We start from the raw sequence: 15,446 nt of genomic DNA, 5'->3' as shown, positions 1-15,446 counted from the left end.
TTTGCTGTGTTTACCTTTAGCCCTTTCTCTTCTAGTCCTTTCTTCCACTTCTCAAACTTTTCAACTAATTCTTCCATCGACTCTGCTATGAGAACCAAATCATCTGCATACAATAACTCCCATGGGCAACCTGTTCTGAACTCCATCGACAGCGCTTCTAAGACTACAACAAACAACAAAGGACTAAGTACAGAACCATGACGTACACCAACATTTACACTAAATTCATCACTAAGTGAATCGTTAATCCTAACACGACTTCTAGCATGCTATTGAATATTTATAGACTTTATACACACTTATCCAAAATAATCCTATAATAATGAAATATTAGTTCCATGATCCACTCAGTTTTAGGGTGCAATTGTGTATATACTGTCTGAAAGGTTTTGATATAGATGTGTACATTTTTCAACATTCATAATGTATATATAATAAGTAACGATCTGTGAGTGAAGAACACCCATAAGCCTACGTTTACATATAGGCGGAATGAGATATCGCATGTAAACACTCTCTACGTCTAAGTTTCGAACTTCTAGGGAACAAGTACCCATCTTGAAAGGAAGCGCAAATCGAATCTTGATATCTGTTTCGTAATAATTTTGGTGAATTGAGTTTGAGGTAGCCTAAACATAAAACATTTAATTTCCGTACGGTCAATTAATGTTGCTTGATGTATTCGTATGAGCTGAAACAGTCTTTGTTTTGTTTATGTTTTTTATGTGTAAAGTCTTGTTTATGTATCTGTTTCAATGTTTAGAGTGTAATGAGTTTAATGCGTATAAAGGTTTCAGATATCTATTATATCTAGTTGTGTTCCTTAGGGGCTTTTATGCATTGAAGCATGCATGATGTCATTCTTTACATAATTGTAATGGCCTTAGCCAAGTCTTAAGGGACATACATATAAATCATGTTTTTTGCGGTCAGTTGGAATTTAGTCTTCATACTGGTAAGACATGACGTAAAAAGTTGTTTTTGTCATATTTGTTTATTCTTGGTTTTGACCAAGCATATTTTTGTTCTTGTTGCTGCACTGCAAAGTTAGACATAAACTTTCAGTAATTTTATATTTATTATTAGATATTTTTGTATTACATTATTTATGTTAGTGCCATTTTGTCGCATTTTCTGGTCACACTCTATAGTTTGGTTCTTGGTTAACCATTTTGCCACACCTCTTTTTGGGCTGTTCAAGTTTAGTTGTAGTTAGCGTGACCAGCCCTTTTTTGTTTTCTTTGTGTGCGAGTTCCCACCCTGCTGCTTTTTTGTTTGATTTGTAATTGCTTTATTGGTTCTTTATTTTAACTAGTGTGTGTAACTAGTGTGTATAATTATTTTAGCCGTTGTTTGGCAAAGATACGAGTTATGCTACATTGTGTCATTTACTTTGGCAGCAACAAAAGTGGAAAAGTTTTCCGGTTTACCAGCTAGAATATTGTGTTGAGAATTTGGTGAATTTTGTTTGGTTGTTGAGGTTAAGAGTTTGTTGAAGCTTGTTTGGTTGAAAGAGATTTCAGGGTTGAACGCACAAACATGTTAGAAAAGCCAAGGCGACAGACAAACTGTAACTGTTTTGGAACAAAATTCTCTGGCTCCTACTTCAGGAACAAAGAAATGGACATGCCAAATATTTAATTTCATTACACCATGAAGGAATGAGTATTTATTAATTCTACAATAATTACAGTTTTGATGGTGCTAGAAATTAGAAGTATGTCTGGACGAAGATCAGTTATTGCGAAATAAGGTGGTACTATTAGGAAAGCTACAACTAGAGTCACAAGTTCTGGCGCACAAGAGGGCTTTATTTAATCATTTTTCATATTTTATATTTTTAACATATAATTTGTCTTCTATCTGCAACCTTTCACTATTCGCTAAATTTTGGAAGGTTGGTGGCAGGACGTTTACGAGCTGGAACAAAGGATATTATTTTGTTGTATTTAGATGGTTTTGCTGGGTTGTAAGAAGAACAGCAGCGTGGCAGTATGAGCGTTTACCCTGAGAAAGGGACCGGTTACAAAAAGGTTTTTTACATAGGATGCAATTATTGTCCTTTTTTAATTCTCCTTAAATGAAATGTTTTACGAAATTTCACTTCTCCATCTACGGTAAAAGGTATGAAAATGGTACCAGTGTAAGCAGTAATACGAGAGGCAATTTTTGACCCAAGGCTGTTGGCACTGGCAAAACGTTTTAACTGTAAAATGAGATGGGAACTGCACGACACTACCTCTTTTTCAACTAGAGCAGTTTGATGAGCATTGCAAACATGGCAGAAGTAGGCATTACTGTCTGACAACTTCTACCTTTCAAAGAAATTATCTAAGGAAAATTGTGACGTAGGAAGAAAGTTGGATGCATGATACTATAACTTCTGAGGAGCTGGTAATATGACATGAATTGCAAGTGGTTGATGTCTTAATGCTAATACTACAAGGACTTCCAAGAAATGAAAAGTCTAATGAGAGACGAGGTAGGAGATATTCAATAACCTCGGGGGACGTCACGTTGAGCAAAGATATTACACGCACTTCCCTCCGCAGCTGAGATATTATGTTTCATAGCACGCAAAAAATGGGAGGGATCAACTGGACTTCTAGAAGCAGCCAAACTTTGAAGAACACCTACAAATGCTTCGCCTAACATTGAGGTTATTTTGCTGACAGAAATAGCTTCTTTAACTTTTGGAAGGTTATAAAAACATGGTAAGATTAAGTTTGCTTAACATGTGTTTCCCATGTTTTTTAGATTGCTATTCCTAGAAAGAAAGTAATTCACAAAAAGGTGGCTAGCCACCGCAATGATGAACTCAACCTGTTAGGTCTTTGGAAATAAACTAGAGGTTGTACTCCTCTAGAGAAAATCAGTGATGGCAATGCGACTGTTGTTTTAAAAGACCTTGTAGCCAGTTTTTTGGTAGATTTTCGAGACATCCAGATGTAAAATAAATGTTTCGGACATTAATAAAATTAAGTAATTTCATTCCACATATTTAACCTCACCTGCGGACCATAAAAACATGTTTCCTTAACTTTACTCTAGAGATATTGTGGAAGAAGTCATTTTTAGACAATTTGGACTAAAAATTATGCAGAGATATTTGAGTATTAAAAGTGAGGATTGTGAGCGGGTATAAAAGTGAATCTTCATTCGTATGTGAGAATAACAACATGAACGTTTCGTTTTAAATTTTGTGTACTACTCTCCCTTTGATGTTTTGCTACACAAAAAGTTCTATTTCTATATGATTAAAAGAGCAAGCTGCATTAACCACCTTGCTTTTTTTTGTTTGTTTGTTTGTTTGTTTTGTTTTTTTAATTTTATTAATCAAGCATATATGAAGAGAGAAAAAAAAAACTATTTTTGAAGGGAGACCTTACCTACGATGGACCCGAAGGGTCAAAATTTCCACGAATTTTGTTCAACTTTTCCGATATTTTTTTTAACTTTTCCCATATTTTTTTCAACTTTTCCGATATTTTTTCTAAGATTTTTCTATTAAGAATTTTTTTCTGAGAATTTTTTCCTAAGAATTTTTTTCTGAGAATTTTTTTCTGAGAACTTTTTTCTGAGAACTTTTTTCTGAGAATTTTTTCTGAGAACTTTTTTCTGAGAATTTTTTCTAAGAACTTTTTTCTGAGAACTTTTTTCTGAGAATTTTTTTTCTAATAAGTTTTTTCTGGGCTTTACTACTTGCTACTTGTATCACGAAGAAGAACATGGTTGAAGATTACATAGGAGAAAGTATATATCCCAAGGACCAAACTTTGTTTGGCACATTGATGGACACGATAAACTTAAACCATTTGGATTCAGCATACATGGATGTCTTGATGGATTCTTAAGAAAGGTAATGTGGCTCGAAGTTGGACCTACAAACAAAATGCCGGAAATTGTGGCAAAGTATTACCTTGACACAGTTAAGAAAATTGGTGGTATTCCAATGCAGATCAAAGCTGATGATGGTACAGAGCATGCTTTGATTGAACCGATACACATACTTCTCAGAAACCTCGACGCTGACGATGAAGAGGCGATGGAATCATTTAGTACCATAACATCACCTCAAAACCAAAGGATAGAAGCTTACTGGTCTATCTTACAGAGGGACAGAATAGGATGGTGGCGAAGGTTCTTAAGAGACATTTCTGACATGGATTTGTTTTCAAATGATGACCTGGTTTTAGTTGATTGTATTAGATTTTGTTTCATGGAATTAATTCGTAATGATCTTAATTCAATCAGGACTCAGTGGAATTCGCACATAATCTCAAAAAGTCGCAACGCTGGACCGCGGGGAAGACCAGACAGTATGTTTTACTTGTCCCACCTTTTTAAAGCAGAAAACATGATCATTAAAGTAGATGCAGCGGAGATAAATAAATTTTATTCAGATGTCACTGCTAATGTTTTAGATTATTCTGAAGAATTTCAAGATTTTGCTACCACAGTTATGCATGAAGAAGGAAAAGGCTTGCCTCAAAACCCAACAGAAGCTTTAGACTTGTATTTATTTCTACTTCAGAAAATTAATGAATATTCTTAGATTTTTTTTGAAGACAAAATAACATATTGAATCAGTTGAAAAGTATATTATCCTAACTCACCATCAATAATAACATACAATAACAACAGAGTATCTAACATAATAACAACTTTTTAAATCCGTAAAATTAACATAAAGTATAAAGATGATGACAATCATTCAAAAAGTCACATTTCAAAAAACATAAATAAAAAGAGTCAAAAGACAATTGAGACTGTCTGATGATTATGAGAATGCCCATAATTGAGTATCTTCCTATATTATACACTGCATCACAACAAAACATCTAAACAAAATCAATTTTTTTTAAAAATAAAATATTTTTCTACATGAACTCTGCAAATTAAACAATGTTTATTTCCCATGTATTTTCATTTAAAATATTGGCAAATTCTTCCCTCAATTCGCAGAAGTTATTATAAGTTGCAGGTAGTTCCAAAGTAGGAGTGCATGTATGTGCAATTGGGCGTCTCCCAAAGTCAGATGTTGGTAAATAGAAAGTCACTTTGATTTCAGTAACAGTAATCAGGTCAGAACCTGTTAAAAATTGCAACAATTTCTTTAAGAGTATTACTTGAAGGCCTTTAACAAACCGTTTGAAATATGGAAAAGGTTCTTTTTCTGCTTCAGTGACAGGACTTGCTGAAAATAAACTAAGCACTTTTTTGGTGGTTGGTTCAATTTCTGCATATAAATGTTCAATAGCCCTTGTATCTGGAAATTTATCTTTCAAGACAATAAATACTTCCCTTCAGCACAAGGCCATGATATGCGGCTTTTGAATTAATTCCTGTCGTGCAATTTCACAAATCACTGCATGGACATTCTCCTTGCATACTAAAGTACGACACTTAAAAACCTCAAAAAAATCTTTTAAATCTTCATTTTCCTCAAAATCTCCATTAAAACTTGGTGATAATATGTTATTAATTAATTTAGCCTCATCATCAGAAACATATTTCTTGAAGGAATCAATTAGTTCATCATCATTCACACACCCAAAGATACAATAGGTTATGAAACATCGACTAAGAACTGTAGGGAAATAGCCAACGTCAATAAAACCCTTTGCTAGGATCATTCCAATTGCCAGCCACTCTGCAAGGTACATGTTATGCCTAACAAATGGCACGCGTTCTGCCTCACCAATAAAAAAACTGTTCGAAACTTCCTGCCAAAATGCAGTATATACGTCTCGTTTCATGCCGCTTCCAACTCCAATTTCTTCTTTTCCATGGGGATCAATAAACACATAATCAATTTCGTCTGCAATGTTTACCTACAAAAAGAAATCAAGCCATATAATTTAGTTTTAAATAGAAAGCATAATAGAAAATATTTTTGCTACTAGGTTTAGGTTATTTCTGTATTTCTAACATTTTCTTACAAATATGTAACAATATGTAATTGTTTATATTATACTAGCTTAACTAGCTTTGTGTATTTTGTGTATACAGTGTTGCCTGAGGATGACTAAAACAACGGTTAAACATTGGGAAATATAAAATTGGATATAAGAATGTTAAATTCATATATACCTTGTTCTTCATATAATGATTTAGTAAATCTGTTGAAACTTTTGTGCGATGAATGTGGAAGGTATATTTCTTTATTTTTGGAGTAATTGGTTTAAAGTGTTCTACTCGTAATAATCTTAGCTCCTCCGAAGTTGCGGGATGTTCAAGATTACAAGAATTTGTATTTGCTTCATTTTTTTCTGGTGTGGGTGGAGCAGCAATTTCACCATTAAAAAGATCATACGTGGTCAAGTCAGTGATATTACTTGGTAGTTCTTGTTGATTTTTTCTTTGGTCTGCAGACAATGATTCGTTAAATGCAGTATTTTGTACACAAACAAGGCAGCAATCTATGTAAGTGCAACCACATACAACACATATCTTTCTCTTTCTTGTGACAGAAAGAGCTGCATCAGATGAAACATCATTATTATTTTGTTGCGTTACATCATCATCGTTATCATCACATGTTCCTGACAAATCATTACTGACAAAGAAGTTATCATTGAAATTTGTTAATTCTGATTTTAGCACAAATAAGATTTTACTAAGTTGAAATCCTTTTTTTCTGACATACTCAAAGACATTCAATTCTTCATCTAAATCAGTCAACGTTGCATCACAAATTGTCAATGTACATTCTAACGTGTTTTCTACAAACAAATTCTTAAAACAATTGTCAAAAAATAATTCGGTCGACTTAGATTTGATGTCTTTAAATGAGGTGTTTTCGTCGATTTCTAGAGATATACAGCCACCACCTTGATTTACTCTTATCAGTTGGTAAGAGCCCGAAAATTCATTACGTCTGTACCACTTTATTTGCACTCGTTTTAAGTTATGTTTTGTTGACAAAGAGTTTGATTTACTCCTAATTTTGCTTAGTTGTCCACTAAGTCTTGTTTCATAAGAATTTCGTTTATTTTTGCCTTTTGCTTTCTGTTCCTTGTCCTCCATTTTTGACATGTACTATTCTACAGCACGCTTTACAACGTCCTCCATCTTGTTTACAGATTGATAGCCTGGATAATCCGGAAAGGTACAAAACGGTATCCAGAATACGGAAACACGGAAAAAATAAAAAATTGGCAGAGATAAAAAAAGTCAAAGAAGTTGAAAGAAAGAATTAGGAAAAGTTGAAAAAATATCAGAAACAATGAAATAAAAATCAGAGCAGTTGAAAAAAATATCAGAAAAGTTGAAAAAAAAATTCGCAAAAGTTGGGAAAATTATCGGAAAAGTTGAAAGATTTTCGAAAAAGTTAAAAATATATCGGAAAAGTTGAAAAAAATATCGGAAAAGTTGAAAAAAGATATCGGAAAAGTTGGAAAAATTTTCGGAAAAGTTAAAAGAATTTCGGAAAAGTTGAAAAAATATCGGAAAAGTTGAAAAAAAATCTTGGAAATCTTGACCCTTCGGGTCCATCGTACTGACCTAATAGCAGAAGCTATGTGCACAAGGATGGTGACAAAGACTGAGCTGACAACATAAACGGACTGGTCGAACCAAAATACAAAAAATATATATGTCAAAAATATATAAATTTAAAAAGAGTTAAATGAAGCCCTCCTGTGCGCCAGAATGTGTGACTCTTGCTATAACTTTTTACACTTGTTACAGGGCCTTAACACTTAGTCTTACACGGGAAACTGGCATGACTAACAGTTAATAAACTTATGCGCCTTACTTAGGTTCTTATAAGTTACCAGAGAAGAGTGAGCTGAACTCTTAACCATCTGAGTATGGACGGTAAACTGGTAATCCACAGCTGTTTCGAAGCAGATAAAAAACAGGTTATCTCAAGAACGAAATAAAATTTTTATATTCTGTAAAAAGAATAATAATCTCAGATAAATTGTCCATATTATTTAAAGAAAAAAATTTTTGGACACTTGTCCGAAATTAGTATATTTAGGCCAAAATGTCTAAAAATGACTTATAGCAGCTAAAGCAAAAATAAAGAGTGACTCGAAGCATCTGCGAAAAAGTTTTTTTTCAAAACGGTATTATCCCTATATGCTGTACAACACCGTTTAACTGGACTAAGCGCCCAGCCCAATGACATGATTAATTTTTGATCTTTTAAAAAAACTTATTCCACAAAGTAAAATAATATTGACCAATTGATTTTGCTATGACAGGGTAAAAACGGTTTGTAAATACTATTTTTATTTCAGCTAACGTCGCAGAAAGGTTAATTTTCGAAAAATATGTTACAGACACAACACTATGATGGTTTATGCGCTTCATTTGATTTACAACATACTGTATACCAGTACTAAAGCGCCTCACCTGATTGTGTGCAACAGTTTACGACCACTAATAATTGTTCCACTGGAGTTTTCAAAGTTGTTTGCTGTACTAGGTCTTTAACCTGGTTGCACAAATAATTTTGAATTAATGCCGAAACTTATTCTGCAAAATAGCGTAATATTGACCGATTGTTTTTGTTATGAGGGAGTAAAAACCGTTTGTAAACTCTGTTTTTATTTCAGCTTTTGTTAAGGGAAAGGTAATTTTTGAAAAATTTGTTACAGTCCCAACACTGCAATGGTGTATGCGATGATTTCCGACATACTGCATACCTGTGATGCAGTTTAGGCTCTTATCAAGCACTCAACAGAGTGTTCAACGCCTGGTCACGTCTTCACTTTTGCCTTACCCGACGTTTCGACGCCTGATTTCCCGGCTAGTCTATTTTAAAATACCTGTATATGTCTGTCCGTCTGTCTGTCACGCAAAATGATAACTTAGCTGCGCAAGTAGCAAGACGCACGCAATGCGGTATAAAAAGAACAGGAATTTTCCACAGGCTACCGACTAGTTTATGAATAAAATCAGAGCACGACTTAATACTGGAATAACTCTAACTCCAAGTACATACAATCACAGAGCAGTTTATGAGATATAGGTTGCGAGAAGGGTGGGCAGTCTTAGATCGTGCTCTAATTTTATTCATAAAATCATAATGCAAATTATATTTCATAAAATCCTCGCCGATCTAATACTGGAATAAGTCCACCTCAACTCCCTCAACAGAGTCGAGCGTAACCCTCTGTTCAAAGCGTATATCAAAATTAGTTTTTTTTCTATATAGAATCATGAAAAGTGATAAGTAGATAAATACTGCACTGTAAATAAAACAAGTTCTCGTGTAGTTATAGCTACCGAAAATAGAGTCACTGGTAAAATGTTTAATTTGAATTATTATGTAAAATATAATCATTAAAAATTGCAGAGGTGCTTGCGGAGATGTACCACAAATGGTGGTAGTGACCTTAGATTTTTTCCGGGTAAACTGTTCCAAAAAAGTAGTCCCTGTGACGGAACAAACCTGGCTTTGTGTTGTGTTCTGGTGATAGGAACATAACGACGAGTGTGAGTGATTATGCGTTGTGAATGACCGTTATGATGATAATGATTAGTAAAGGTGCTTTTAATACAGATAGGGCGAAGATTATTGTTTAACTTCTAGAAGAGTTTACCAATATTTAGACATACAGTATGGTCAAAGTTTAGGATGTTGAGTTGTTTAAGTAGTGGCATTGTGTTAGTATAGGGGTCACTGAAATCATTAGTCGAACAGCTCTAACCACATCCAGAATCGAAGTATGTGCGCAGACCCAGTTTGGCACAGAAAAATATATCAGTTTGTTTAAATATTGCGGAAGATAATGTCTTAATTTTGCTAAGATACCCGGGCCAGTACTTAGTTTCAATTTCACATCACAAATTTGATCGCTCTAGAACAGATGTTCATCTAAATGTACCCCTAAATATTTACAAGATTTTTGTTGTGCTACTGTCGGGTTGTTTATTTTAATTGATATAGATAATTCTGTGGAGGGTGAAATAGGATAAAATTTAACTTGCTAACATTCAAGGAAGATTTGTTGGCTCCCAACCATTCCCATACATGACATAGTTCACGATGTTATTGGTTGAGTGTCTGATAAAGTGTTGTTAATTTTAGTGACGTGAGTTCTGTTGGATAGGTATGATTTAAACCACAAGAGTTCCTTTAATGCCATAAATTCGAGTTTTTTTATGAGTATGTGGTGATCTACAATATCAAATGCACAACAAGCAAGTTTTTTTAATTTCAACTTTGCTTTATGACTAGGTGTTACAGTGGCTAGTTTGAGTTGGTCAGGAAATACACCTTCTGAGAAAGATTATTTAAATATAAAATTAAGAGGTTTTGAAATTAGGGCGTTGGTAAGTTTTAGTAGCTTCACAGGGATGCACGGCGGTAATATTCTTTCCATTTTCTCCCGTTTGCAGCAATTGCGTAACATATTTTTCTCCGAAAAACCGGTAATCGATTTTTTCTACAGGTTATTATTTTAAGCGACGAAAATTCATCGGTCCCGTAGCTTCTAATTAATTGACCTGCACTTTCCGCATTCGTAGTTTTGAAGCGGTTCATTTTGATTTGTGCTGGCCAGCTAAGCTACTGAAAAGCTATTAAACGCAAGAATGGGTTCTGAACGAAATAGCAATTTCTGGACTGATTTGGAATTAAAATTACGTACCTTGGAGTGCCATTGGTTTAATGATGCAGCAAATGGTGTCAAGAAAGACTATTGTATGAATAGTTCTATGTTATTTGGTGTTGAAAAACTGATAGGCAATCACCTTGCCCTTGTAGGCCCTATGATAGATAGTTACTTATGAGAAATAGGTGCACGTATGCTGTCTAAGTTATGCAGTGGTCAGATTACTGGCTTAGTTCCTCCAGTCACATTGTTTGTACCTTGGCAGATCATGCGTTACTTAGTCTGTCTTTGCAAAAATTATGGGGCAGAAGTAGAGTATCTTCTGCCAAAAAGTAAAAATAAAAAAGGCCAAAAAATAATAATCTTTTTAAAAAATGTAACTAGTGCAGAAAAGATATTTAATCCTGTACGTTTTGATGGGACTAACTATCATGTAAAACGCAAATATCGCAAGGACAAGGATAACATTCTGCAGTACGATGGTATGTCGAAGGTTGCTGTTAGTGAATATGCACCAATACGCCTTGAGTATGCACATAGACATTTGAAAGTGTTGTTTTATATTCAAAGGTACACTGCTGATAACTTCGCTGTTGTGGGCAATATGCAGTCATTAATGCTTCATTGTGCTCAAACAGTAACAGCAGCAGAAGTATAGTTAGTGTAGCTAAATCGTTCGTAGCTTCACATTTCAAGGAACAATAAATATTGTATATTGTTTGCGTAGCGTTGCTTATTTATAGCTAATAGTCATTTAGAAGTTGTAAACTATTTAGTTTGGGTTTATGTGAGATCGACTATTTGAGCTTTATCCAATTTGTTGTCTACTTATCCATTTTGGAAAAACAACAGTCTGAAAACAATCCTTGTTTGAATTATAAGCGACAGATGAGGTTATCCTACTTTTTTAACAATCAAACAATCTTTCTATCAATCAAATTTCACAGGACATATGACATTAGTAGAAATATTAGGCCATGTTCACACGTTGCGGATAGATAATGTTTCGGAACGATTTTCATATCGGATAGGCCTTGCGACCACACGGTTTCGAAGCTATCCGCTATGAAAAGCGAAATAATTTCGTTCCGCTTCGAAAAGTGAAATGATTTCGCTCCGATATTCTAACCACAAAGTGTTAACACAATAGCGCGGCAAATTGAGAAAGGTGGCGGCAGTAGAATGTAAACAAGTCCAAGAGCTAAAGGCATTAACTGGATATTTTTTACAACTTTGTGCGGCTTATGAATATATGAGAGTTGCTTTTTTTACTCGCAAACGAAAACGACTTGCCACAATCAGAATTTCTGAAGGAAAGCCAGTCTGTCTTCGCGGAAAAAAGAACTTTCCGCGAGAATATTGGGTGAAACCAGGAAGAACGAGTATTTGGTGGAAAAACTTCCTGTTCAACAAAGTGGTCAACAACGACTGGAAAGAATGTTTTCGTATGTCAAAAACAAACTTCAGCAAGTTATGTAACCTTCTGCGACCATTCATTTTCAAACAAACAACTGTAATGCGTGCAGCAATATCGGTTGAAACTCAAGTTGCTCTTACTCTGTACTACCTATCTGATGAAGGAAGAATGCGAAAGACAGCGAATGCGTTTGGTATTGGTAAGAGCGAAGTTTCGGTAGTTGTTAAGCGAGTGTGTAAAGCAATTTGTGATCATCTTGGACCCAGGTTGATATCTTTGCCCATGACTATCGATAGAGTTAATGAAATGACCACAAAATTCGAGAGCAGTCACGGTTTCCCTCAATGTTTAGGGGCTGTGGATGGAACTCATGTTGATATAAAATGCCCAAAAGACAACGCAAGTGATTTCATTAATCGAAAAGGACGCTATTCTATTAATGTTCAGGCATGTGTGGATTACAGGTATTGCTTTTTTGATGTAGTCGTGCGTTGGCCTGGGAGTGTGCATGATGCACGAATTTGGGGGAATTCTGTTGTCAATGACCAGTTAAGGGCAGGTGCAATCCCACCTAATCCGAAAGTGATTGTTCCAGGAGAAACACCAGTGCCAGTGTGTTTGTTAGGTGACCCTGCTTATCCACTTCTCCCATATCTTATGAAAGAATATGCAGCTGGAGGAAGTAATCCTCAGGAATAGTTTTATTCATACCGATTATCTTCGGCTAGGATGGTAGTTGAATGTGCTTTTGGTAGACTCAAGGGCCGCTTTGGGATACTGAAGAAACAGATGGACACAAAATTAGAAGACACATTGCTTATAATATATGCCTGTTTTATCTTGCATAATTTTTGTGAACATAACAAGGAAACATTATCTAATGATATAACTCAAACAGTAAATCAAGAACAAACCAACAGCAACCTCTAACTACAGTTGATGCACACGCCAGCACTAGCAATGATATGGGAGGAAAACCAAATCGAAAAATATTTACGAAGTACTTTGAATGAAGGCACCAAAAACATTATTCCTACATCAAACTATACCATAGCTATAGTTTTAATATTTGTTTCGGATAACCTGGTGTACAGTACCAGAAAAATTAGTATATATACTTCTGTAAATAAAATATCTATATAAGCTGTGAAAATTACTTCAGTTTTAAAATATGTCACTATTTCTGTTGCTGACCTCGAACTGCACGTTCTAAGATATCATTGTTTTCTGACACTCGAACCCCAGGTTGGTTCAAAACTGTATTGCTTACGTTTGGAAACAAATCATATGTTACAACCTGTGGTCTTTGGGGATTTGTAACATGTATACTTGCAAAACTTTGTGCAATAGTGTTCCCCACATGTTTAATGCACTTTGCCATTTTAGACATACTGTCCTTAAAGTCTGCATCTGACTGATCAATTCTATCTAATAACTTTCGCTTTGTCCTCCCTCGCAAGTTTTAATTGTTGATTTTCAAGCGACAACTTTTTTGATAGCCGATTATGCCTTTCATCTTTCAAGTATTTTCCAATTTTCTTACGTCTGTCTTCCTTATTACTGCTGCTGTCCTTACTGGAAGATGTTGAACTGCATAAGGAAAGTAACTCACCATGGTCATCAATTGTTGTATCATCATTGTATGTAGAGTTCAGAGGCAGAACAGGGGAAATATTAGGCTCTGATATTTCCACAGTAGAACTTTCCTGAGTTGAAACTGTTGCAGAAGATTCAAAACCACCACTCAGGCTAGTAGTAGATGGTGACGCTGACCATATGTCAGTGCACAGGTCAAAAAATGTCATGACCATTCTACCCCCACCGCTTCTGCGGCCAGCATCTACAGCCTTCTTGTAGCTAGAACGTATGTTTTTCAGTTTGCTAGTAACTCTCTGCCTACTCAGTTCGCTGAGTCTGTTACCACTCCTTGGATAGTCTTCATCACTGTTCTTTGGGTAAGAATCTTGAAAGTTTCCAGTTATTGTTTCATACTTAGTCCAGATACTCTCCCAGTCTTTTCCTTGTAGTTCATTTTCCACTTTGTAGGCTTTCACTGTCTCCAGCAGAAGCTCAATCTCCTTATCAGTCCATGTGAACGAGCCCTCAGACGCCATTTTGTTTACTTTCTTAACGCTCTTGCTCATCCACATAATATTTAGTCCAGTTATATGATTAACTGGACTGGCTGGGCGAGAACATCAAACCATTACCCCTATTTTTCATGTGAACATGCCGGTCGCTGGGCATTTCGAAACAGTTATACTCCGGAACGAAATCTATCCGCAACGTGTGAACATGGCCTTAGATGTCTCGGGTTTATTTATAAATATTGAAAATAGTGTAAAAGTTTAAACAGAATGCTAGTATACTTTCAGATTGTCAGTTTGTTCTTATTTTTTGTTAATTAAGAGGATGGGTTGTGTATACATCTTATGAGCTTAGTCGAAATAAAATTATGGTGCAATTATTTCATTAAAAGCCAAATGTTAATTTCTATGTGAACAGTACATTATCTATATTATTACGAGAGTGTAGTTTAATGCAAAACAGCAGGATCACTTTACAGGTGTCTTTGCAGATGCAGGGTCATACCCTGTCACTCTCTATACATAAATCATAGCTACAAAATCTGACTTTGACGAGCTGACCCCAGTCACCTAGATTATAAAATGATTCTAGAAAGTGAGTTGTGAAGTAATTCCTAGTTGAGGGTAACTATTATTCTATTACCTACACTAGTTTATCCAAGAATTGTACTTGATATATTTGTTTTTTAGGTTTAGCCCTGTCCAGGATTCGAACTAGATCTCTCATTTTTCATGAGTGTCATAGCTATTAGACCAACAGGGCATTAATACGAAAACAATTTTTAATTTGTGCAGGTTAGTCCAATAACAGGAAAATGAATGAAAAACTTGTTTGCTAATTTCTACGATAATGTTGGCAAAATCACTCTAATAATACATATAGGAAAGACCAATTTTCAGTATAAATATTTTGTATCAATTAAATGTATTTATGGGGCAATGTGTTTTGGAATGTGTACAGTGAATTAGTGACAACAAAAAGCTATTATTTGCCACCAGATTTTATTTTTTTCTGCTGGATATATATATAACAATACTTTTAAAACTAAATAAAACTCTGCAAAATGAACTGTCATTATTCACTTGAAAGAAGTCCTTCTAATCTACGAACTAATACTTCCTTGTTCCCAGCAACAGAACGATTGCGAATTTTTAGATGACTTCTGAGCTCAGACATGGTTAATTGTGATGGGATGATAATATTTGGATTGACACAGCGACCTTTAGTATGACTTGATTTCACATGACAGCTTAGCATAGATTCATCAGAAAATGTCATTTCACAACTCTTACATGCAACTGGTTTTAATATTGCAACAACATCTGCAATCAAATGACCACTTTGAGCACATTGAATAATCTTTGTTGAAT

The 15,446-nt window shown here is 34.9% G+C and overlaps 2 protein-coding genes across 2 annotated transcripts; one reads left to right on the top strand and one right to left on the bottom strand.

Annotated features, from left to right (window-relative positions):
- Window positions 1-4,898: 4,898 nt before the first annotated feature.
- On the bottom strand, window positions 4,899-6,072 carry LOC130613563 (uncharacterized). The gene is made up of 2 exons (XM_057434890.1): window positions 5,314-6,072; window positions 4,899-5,262 (listed from the first exon to the last, which is right to left on the bottom strand). The coding sequence occupies exons 1-2, from the start codon at window positions 5,757-5,759 to the stop codon at window positions 4,899-4,901; spliced, it is 810 nt and encodes a 269-aa protein (XP_057290873.1). The 5' UTR covers window positions 5,760-6,072.
- Window positions 6,073-10,551: 4,479 nt separating this feature from the next.
- LOC130613562 (uncharacterized) lies at window positions 10,552-13,059 on the top strand. The gene is made up of 5 exons (XM_057434889.1): window positions 10,552-10,719; window positions 10,785-10,903; window positions 10,956-11,223; window positions 11,299-11,358; window positions 11,722-13,059. The coding sequence occupies exons 1-5, from the start codon at window positions 10,552-10,554 to the stop codon at window positions 12,685-12,687; spliced, it is 1,581 nt and encodes a 526-aa protein (XP_057290872.1). The 3' UTR covers window positions 12,688-13,059.
- Window positions 13,060-15,446: the final 2,387 nt, after the last annotated feature.

Source organism: Hydractinia symbiolongicarpus, chromosome 11, assembly GCF_029227915.1.
Source record: "Hydractinia symbiolongicarpus strain clone_291-10 chromosome 11, HSymV2.1, whole genome shotgun sequence".
In the NCBI taxonomy this organism is placed as follows: domain Eukaryota; kingdom Metazoa; phylum Cnidaria; class Hydrozoa; order Anthoathecata; family Hydractiniidae; genus Hydractinia; species Hydractinia symbiolongicarpus.
The sequence above is the reverse complement of the archived record's forward strand: the minus strand, read 5'-3'. Positions and strand labels throughout refer to the sequence as shown.